Consider the following 8,766-nt stretch of genomic DNA (forward strand, 5'->3'; position numbering starts at 1 on the left):
GGGGCCTGCTAGGCTAGGGGCCTGGCCCTGCCTTAAGAACAGGGAGTTGAGACTGGCCCTCTTTCCTCTTAAGAGTTAACCTTGTGTTTTTCATTTTTAAACCAGATGATGAGGCAAAAGGGCCATGTAGTCAGAAGGGAGTCTCTGTTTTTGTTTATTTGATTTTCATAGTTTAGAGAACACTGCTATAGGACCTTGACAAGTCTTTTACATCTTGCTTTCAGTTTTGAGGATACAAAAACTAAACTCAGTGTAATACATAGCTAGGAGCATGGTGGCCAGGCAGGGCTGTGTGTGTCTGCTAGAGAGGGAACACCGCAATGCTGGGGATATGCCTGCTATCTCCTAGAAGGTGGAGAGCGAGCGCCTCAGGAGTCGTGAGCACTACAGGCAGGTGGTGAGGTTCAGAGAGGCAGCTATGAGCGGCCTCTCCCCTCCCAGAAATGCCAGGAACAGGTGAGTGCTTTGATCACTCGTGACCTCTACTTTTAATAGTGTCATAATTTTGAAGGTTGGTTATGGGTTCTCACAGACTGTTAGAACACATTGTATAATTGGGGAGATTGTGTTGGACAGGAAAAAAGGTTCTTCAGAAATGAAGATTTACTGGGCTAGGCATGGTACCAGGTCACATCTTTCATCCCAGCACTCAGGAGGCAAAGGCAGGCAAATCTCTATGAATTTGAGACTAGCCTGGTCTATATAATGAATTCTAAGCCAGTCAAGGCCACATAATGAGAACCTCTCGAAAAAAATTAATAATTATTATTAATCTTAATACTTATGTTGATTTTTAATTAATAAGTAAGGCTCAGCTAAGTTTATACAGTGGCAGAGAGAAGCCATACACCCTCCAGGTACATCAAAGGAAACACATGTTTTGAAGGGTTCTGGGACTGGAAATAGTCCACAGTAGACCCCAGGACAGAGTCCTCAAACCAACTGTTGTAGGTTCTGTGAAGAACAGATGCCCTCTGTGGGCTGACGGAGCCTGGGCTTCCCTCTGTTGCCATCTTTGTTCCCACCATAACACACATGATCTGACCTGTTGAAGGTTGCCAAGCAGGGTGCCCAAGGGGATGTGGCCAAAGCCATGTGGACAGTGGCTGGGCAGGGTGGGTCTTCAGGGTCTACTAGTAGCTAAGGACAGATGCTCTGGAACCCTGGTGTTCCCAGTAAGTGGCTGCAGACTGGCTGGCAGCCATCCCTGGTGGGAACCATTGCTGATTCTATGCATACAGTTGGCAATGCATTTTTACTTGTTTCTGGTTTTTGGCTCTTTTTATTTTTCCATATTCCTCAAGGAAAAGACAACTGCTGGTATGAGCTCTCTTCTCTCCCCAAAGGCACATCCAGGACCCTGCAAGCCAACGGTTGACATGGAACAAGTCTCCAAAGAGTGTGCTTGTTATCAAAAAGATCCGAGATGCCAGCTTACTGCAGCCCTTCAAGGAGCTCTGCATATACCTCATGGAGGTAAGGCAAGCAGGATAGGGTCTACTAGGCTCTAGGGTTGATGCATCCTGTTCTGGCACTGGGAAGAGACATGGCCAGGGTGGCAGAACCCAGGACTTGACAGGCCTTTTACTTAGCTGTCGGAAGCATTCTAAAAAGTACTTGCCAGCCTGTAGTGCTAGCCTGTAGTGCTAGCCTGTAGTGCCAGCCTGGAGTGCCAGCCTGGAGTGCTAGCCTGGAGTGCTAGGGGCTGGGAAACCCTGGTGGAGGAGCTGCATCTGGCAAGAGCCCTATACTGTGTCACGTGTTCACAAAGAACTTGCCCTCCTGACCTCAGACCCTCCAACACACTACTTTCTGAGTCCTGTTGCAGCACTAAACCCTCACCGTGATCCTTTTGATGTTGCCAATAACACATCTCCCCTGTCTGGGTAAGTTTTAAGAAAGAGAGGGTTATTTTAGCCTGTGATTCTGAAGATGCAAGGTCCAGGTGCCAAAACTGATGACAGCCATCTTCCCTGCAGAGCCCCCAGGCACAGGACAGCCTTTGTTCTTAAATATGTGTGCAGATACCTTCAGGCCTTTCCTTCTCCCCATAAAACCACAAGAGTGCAGTGGTGTGGCTCTACCCTGATGGCTTAACTCCTAATCACCCCCCAGAGGTGCCACCTCTGGACATTGAAGACTAAAGTGGCACCTCAAAATCATGTTGCACTTCAGTAGATGACTTTGGGAACTCCCTCAAAACCAAGAGCCACTGGGGTTAGAAAGCACCTGTTTTGGAAGAGGTCTCTATGACACCCTGAGCCGCAGAGTTCCTGACTGTACTGTGAGGGGCTGAGCAGCATGGGAATGACTTGCTAGCCAAGAAAACATCTTTCCACCTGGTCCCAAAGTGGGAAAGCCAGCATGACCTGGACTGCACTGGTGAGGGCCTCATGGGCAATGCAGGGGTTCCCATGCATTCTTTGCTTCCAGGAAAACAACATGATCGTGTATGTGGAAAAGAAAGTTCTGGAAGACCCTGCTATAGTGGGTGATGAAAACTTTGGACCAGTGAAGAAGAAGTTCTGCACTTTCCGTGAAGGTGTGCTGACTTGAGCCCTCTCAGCTGGCAGAAGCCATTAGGATTCTGCCCTGTTGGTATCTGCACACTTGGGCACTAAGGGTTTGTGCGACAACAGTTCTGTGTTTGTCTTGTAGATTATGATGACATTTCCAACCAGATAGACTTCATCATATGCCTTGGAGGAGATGGTACCTTGCTCTATGCCTCCTCACTTTTCCAGGTAAGGCTATGCTTGGGGGTGTTAAGGTAGTTTTGAGTCCAGTGTGAGGAGCTGCTTTCAGTGTAAGTACCCTGCTTCCTCCTCATGCAGCTTCACACCAGAAACCACAAACAAGGTCCTTAGTGTTCTTACTCAAAGGCAGCATCTTCACAGAGATCACCCGGGACCATCGGAAACACACACACCTCATACTTTATACTTTACCTTCGATTCGTAACAACAGCAAAATTACAGTTATGAAGTAGCAACGAAAATAATGTTAAGGTTGGGGGTCAGCACAGCATGAGGAGCTGTAGAAAAGGGTCACAGCGTTAGGAAGGCTGAGAGCCACGGACTCTAAGGACATGGGAATTCTTTTTAGTCCAATTTTTAGCAATAGGGCAGGTTTGCAAATAATGCAAGTAGCTGGTCTTCTGGGTGAGTAGAGGTGAGTGGGTGTGCCCTTGTGTCAGGGTGAGGAGGGAGAGAGTGTGGGGAGACTCTTTCCTGGAGAGTGACCGCATGGCTGCAAACCTGGCACTGCAGAGGTAGGCTAGAAATAAAACCCCAGGCAGATAAGGGCAGCAAGGGGACCTCTGGCCTCCCCCTCAGCAAGGTAGGACCTAACCTACGGTATGCTACAAGAGTGGTATGGCCTACAGGGAGTGGGATGGAAGCGGACAGGGCCCTTGGTGAGATGCCAGTGCTGAGCCCATCTAACCATGTGGATCTGGGCATGGAGTGGGGTTGGGCTCCTGGCAAGATGTCACCTCTGCTCCGCTGCACAAGTTTCTGTCTAATTACTACAGGCAACTTGCACTTTGAACCTTAGTTTTATGCTCAGCCCCACTTGTATTTAGATGGGGCCGAAACCATCTCCAACTTTCCTCTTCCATCCCCCAGGTCTCTGTCAAGTCTGTCTACCTTCTAGCCTTATGGGCATGGTCACCACAGTCTTAGCCTTGTATCTGGTACTGGCCAGATCTTTGCTGTGTGACCAGTGAACTGGTCAGATCCTGTTGCTTTTGTTTCTTTTTGGCCCTTCCCACCCATTTCTCATTGCTTTGGGAGATGCCCTGCCTTGCCCCACTCTTGGCTCTTCTGCCTCTTGCTTGGCTCACGCCCACCCATCCCCAAGATGTGCAACTATTGACAGTTTGGTGGTTCCTGGGTAGCCCGGCGATGCCACCTGGTCTCCTCACCCACAGGGCAGTGTGCCTCCTGTTATGGCCTTTCACCTTGGATCCCTGGGCTTTCTGACCCCATTCAACTTTGAGAACTTCCAATCCCAAGTGAATCAGGTGATAGAGGGTAAGTTGGAGCGTCCTGGATCTCCCAAAACAGTTCAGAGTTTCACTCCTACTTGATTAGATTTTTGTTATTGCTGTGGGGTTTAGTTTGTTTTTCAATTTTATATGTATGGGTATTTTGCCCATAAGTATGTCTATGCACCGTGAGTGTACCTACTTCTATGGAGCTTTGGGGTCCACTGAGACTGGAGTTACAGGTAGTTGTTACCCAATGTTTGGGAACTAGGAATTGAGACTGGGTCTTCTTTAAAAGCAGCCAATGTTCTCAACCACTGAGTCATGTCTCTGGCCCCCTTGGTAGTTTTTTTTTTAAATATTTTTTGTTTTGTTTTGTTTTTTTTCGGAGCTGGGGACCGAACCCAGGGCCTTGCGCTTCCTAGGTAAGCGCTCTACCACTGAGCTAAATCCCCAGCCCCTTAAAAATATTTTTAATGATACAGTTTCAAGATTTGGGAATTTCTAAATTTCAGATGTTTTAAACACTCCTTACTAAGTGGGAAGTCCAGCAGCGCATGGGCTGCTCAGGGTGGCTTTGATGAAAGGCACTGATGGTCACTGACTTAGAAAGGGAAGGGTTCCAGCTTCCTTGGAGGTAGCCCCAGCCTCTCTGAGCTGGACCCTGCTGACCCCAGGGAATGCTGCTGTTATCCTGAGGAGCCGGCTAAAGGTCAGGGTGGTGAAAGAGCCCAGAGACAAGAAGACAGCCATCCACAACGGCCTCAGTGAAAATGGTCTGGACACAGAGGGCGGAAAACAAGCTATGCAATACCAGGTCTGTGGAAAATTCCCCAGCTACCTAACTTCAGCTCCCAAGGAGGGGACCAGGGTGGGGTGAACTTGGGCTGGAATCCCTGATACCAGATTGAGAAACTTGTGGTGAGCCTTCGGGGCTTCTGACAGCCACACGAGCCATGACCTCGCTCCCTGAGCACAGCGCCATGGCCTTCCGTCTCTTCCAGGTCTTGAATGAAGTGGTGATTGACAGAGGCCCTTCCTCATACCTGTCCAACGTTGATGTCTACCTGGATGGACACCTTATTACCACTGTGCAGGGCGATGGTAAGGCTCATGTTGCAATTAGGGACCCAAGAACCCCACATGGGCCCAAGAGTGATGCCTACACCCTGTCCCTGCCAGGAGTGATCGTGTCCACCCCGACGGGCAGCACAGCCTATGCAGCTGCAGCCGGGGCCTCCATGGTCCACCCCAACGTGCCGGCCATCATGGTTACACCCATCTGCCCCCACTCGCTGTCATTCCGGCCTATCGTGGTCCCTGCAGGGGTCGAGCTGAAGGTCAGAGCAGTCCCTCTTTGTCTCCTCTGATCTGTGAATCTTTTGACCCTAGGCCAGCAGAACACAGTTGTACCTTAGTATCTGCCACCTCCAAAGTCCACCTCCCAGCACCCTCACATGTGAGCCCCACCTGTTAGTGTACCTGGAACCTAAGGCAGAAGAGCTTTGCTTCTGTCCATGGTCTCTGATGGCCCATAAAGCTGGCCAGTCCTCTGTGCAGGATTCTGAGTTGCAAAGAATGGGGATGGTCCCCATTAGGAGGGCATGGAATAAGTGTGTCCGTGTAAGGGAAGACTCCTGATTGGTTTGCTCCACAAAGCCTCTGACCTGGTCTCTAGCAGACTTCCAAGTGCCCACCGTCAGCTTCATTTTTCTCTGCCCTCCCTCCATCCCAGGCCACGTAGGCTAGTTAACTAATTACTAGTGTAAGTTCTAGTGACCATATGTGTGGGAGGCTTTGACTATTCTTAAACACCAAAATGAGACCAAAGCTGTACCCTGCAGGAACTCTGAAGGGCTCAGAGTGGCCTGGGAACACACCCTTCCTGCCTGGAGCCCACTTTTGTTCTGCTCCTCCCCTTTAGATTATGCTGTCACCAGAAGCCAGGAACACGGCATGGGTGTCTTTTGATGGACGGAAAAGACAGGAAATTCGCCATGGAGACAGGTATAGAACTGCAAGTCTGGGGCATGGGCTGAATCCGTGTCTTCCATCAGGTGGGAATAGTCACTAGTGGGTTGCTTGTTCCAAAAGCATTGTCATGTACAATGCAGTAAGCTTGCAGCAAGGCCCTATTCCTTGGTTCTTGTTATATACAGAAAGATAGAACTGGTCTCAGCCTACATATAGGGTGAGTCACCTTCAGTAAGGCTGTGGTGCTGCCTACGACCTGCAATGCCTAAAGGGGAATGGTCCGCAGCTGGCCATGAGCCCACCACTGCACAGGCTCAGAAACAGCCAGCTGCACCTATTCAAGATAGCCCCTGCGTCTTCAGGATGTACAGGTGTGCTGCTCAGCAGCTAAGTGTGGTCTACCACAAGACCTAGAATGGGCCAGCAGAGCTGCCTGTGTCTTTGCCTGGTTTTCCACCAGTCCCCATCCTGCCTCACCTCCAGAAGTTGCCTAGATCCCTTGGAGTCAGAGACCTGGAGTCAGGCCATCAGCACAGTGATAACGGGGACGGAGCCTGTGCCTATGCTATCCAAACTAGCTGCTTGCATTTAGACAAAGTGAGGCCCTGGAGAGAGCTCTGTCACAGGGAGAGCATTTGTTACTTGGAAAGGCACTTGGCTTACCCAAACGTATTTCTCTTTGCCTTCAAAGCATCAGCATCACCACCTCCTGCTACCCACTGCCCTCCATCTGTGTGTGTGACCCTGTGAGTGACTGGTTCGAGAGCCTTGCTCAGTGTCTGCACTGGAATGTTCGAAAGAAGCAAGCTCACTTTCCAGAAGATGAGGAGGACCAGGATGAGGAGGACAGCTAGACTACATTTCCCAGCTTCTAACCCGATCAGGCCCTCAAGCCCTTGGGAGCCTTCTTTCTCTTGCTCTCTTGCTGGCCTTCTGGCTGACCTGGCCTTGACAAACCACATGGCTGTCCAGGCATCTATGTCCTGTCTGCCTTGCTGGGAGAGCTTGGGTCTGCCTTTTGCAGAACAGATCAGCTTTTTAATGTTTTTAAATCTCTTTTTCATTTCTAAAGAAGCAAAATGAGAACTGGGCTGGGTGTCCTACATCTCTCCCATGGGCCCCCAAGTCCCCCTGAGATTTCTAGGTCAGGAATTCCCATAAATCAGTCTGTTGAAATTCTGAGGGGGTCAGAATGATTTGATCTTCCTTCTGATATTGAAATAAATGTCTCAGCCAGAAATCTTCCTTTAACTGCAGTGCTTTCCCCCAGGGCCTGTACCTTTCCCCGTGGCAGCTTTGCTCTGGGTTGGCAAGGCAAGCTTGCTTTCTGTGTTTCTGGAGATGGCTCGGTTCCCTCTGAGTCTGGCCCCAAGACCTCTGACTCCTTCCAGAGCAGACAGAGGTAACACTTGGCACAGCCATCCAGCAACCTCACATTCCTCACACATCAGGGCAGCAGCTCCTGGGGACATTTTAAATCCTATATACACTTTTTAGAGGTTATTTTAAACTTTCTGAAGTGATTATGTACATATTTTCTTGTACACACTTTGTGAAGATTTAGAGGGGACTGCCTGTTGTCTGGTGTTTACATTGTATCCAGGATTACATTGTATCCAGGACAGGGCTCTGTGCTGCCACTCCTCCCTTACACAGTGGCCACAAGGGTTTTGAGACCAGCTCACTATTGACTTCAGGCTTGTGGGCCTGCTCTCCTTCCACAAGAATCTTAGGTTTGCAACTGAGAGGCAGCCATATGGAGCCTGTGTGCAACACATGTATGTAGTGCAAGTAACGCACGTGAGTGCCACACTGGCCCTGGAGCCTTTGTGGGGTCAGTGGTCGGCCCCAGCACCTCAGCTAGGTATCCGCTTTCAGTTTTGTGCTCACCTCTTACGGCAGGAGTAGGGAGGACTGCCTGTTCTTTGACTGGCTTTCCAGGTGAAGTCAGGCTTTTGTCTCATGCTTCTAGGGAAGGTTTGTCAGCTGCTATAGAACCGACTACTCTGAGCTTTCTTCTACCTGTTAAAGTTGGGACCTACTGGGCACCCGTGCAGCCCCAAGTGGTCTGGCTTGAGTGCTGTTAAGCCATGGTGGCTCATCCCCACGGTTCACCTGTGCTGTTCATCTGTGACTGCGCACAGCAGGCTCTGCTATGATCCAGAGGAAAGCAAGGTCTGAAGCATAGTCCATGCATCTAAAAAGCGAGTGTTGACAAGTACAGAAGCAGCTGCCACCAGACTGATCTCAAACACATGGAATTTTCACGTAAATTCTTAATGTTTCATATTGTTAATATCTTAAAATTTTGTTAATTGTTAATGAAGGCCTTATTACTATTTTCAGATTCTTTCAATAAATAAACTTGTTTTAAAAAAATTGAGTTAAGTAGCAGCTTTCTTCTGGCTCAAGTCAAGGACATGTCCAGATGTCACCCTATCCACAAGAGATACCCTTACCCTAACTGATAGCACCATGGCCCTGGGTTGGGCACCTGGCCCACTTCAAAGCAATACAACATTGTATCTTAAGAGTCGGGACACAATCACCTCTGCAAAGAGGTCACATGTAGTGCCCAAAACTGGGACAGATTGGTGACTACCAAGGCCAAAGACTATGGCCTGGCAGCCTCTCAGTGGAGTGTCCTCAGGTCAGTCTGTACTGTCATCAGGAAGACCCCGAGACCAAAGTGGAAGTCCCAGAGTCCCATTGCTCCAAGCGGGTGAGGGAAGCCACCTGTCCCTCACCCATCGACCATCCAACTACTTGGTCCAGGTCAAGAGGTAGCTGTAAGCCAGGTAAAT

General features: G+C 49.5%; 1 protein-coding gene across 9 annotated transcripts in view; it reads left to right on the top strand.

Annotated features, from left to right (window-relative positions):
* Positions 1-8,345, top strand: part of Nadk (NAD kinase) — a 30,573-nt gene extending 22,228 nt beyond the window's left edge. For 3 of the 9 annotated variants that reach the window (XM_087659901.1, NM_001109678.2, NM_001439415.1), the window contains exons 4-12: positions 1,347-1,476; positions 2,434-2,542; positions 2,659-2,744; positions 3,932-4,034; positions 4,666-4,805; positions 4,993-5,092; positions 5,171-5,328; positions 5,913-5,995; positions 6,654-8,345. In XM_087659901.1, coding sequence (XP_087516027.1) covers positions 1,347-1,476; positions 2,434-2,542; positions 2,659-2,744; positions 3,932-4,034; positions 4,666-4,805; positions 4,993-5,092; positions 5,171-5,328; positions 5,913-5,995; positions 6,654-6,816 — 1,072 coding nt within the window. In that variant the 3' untranslated portion in view covers positions 6,817-8,345. Of the gene's footprint in view, positions 1-1,346; positions 1,477-2,433; positions 2,543-2,658; positions 2,745-3,898; positions 4,035-4,665; positions 4,806-4,992; positions 5,093-5,170; positions 5,329-5,912; positions 5,996-6,653 lie in introns of all 9 variants that reach the window. The other 6 variants (XM_087659900.1, NM_001439414.1, XM_087659902.1 and 3 more) reach the window with 3 other exon arrangements.
* The last annotated feature ends 421 nt before the right edge of the window (positions 8,346-8,766 follow it).

The sequence above is a fragment of the Rattus norvegicus genome, chromosome 5 (assembly GCF_021556685.1).
Source record: "Rattus norvegicus strain SHRSP/BbbUtx chromosome 5, alternate assembly SHRSP_T2T, whole genome shotgun sequence".
NCBI classification, from domain to species: domain Eukaryota; kingdom Metazoa; phylum Chordata; class Mammalia; order Rodentia; family Muridae; genus Rattus; species Rattus norvegicus.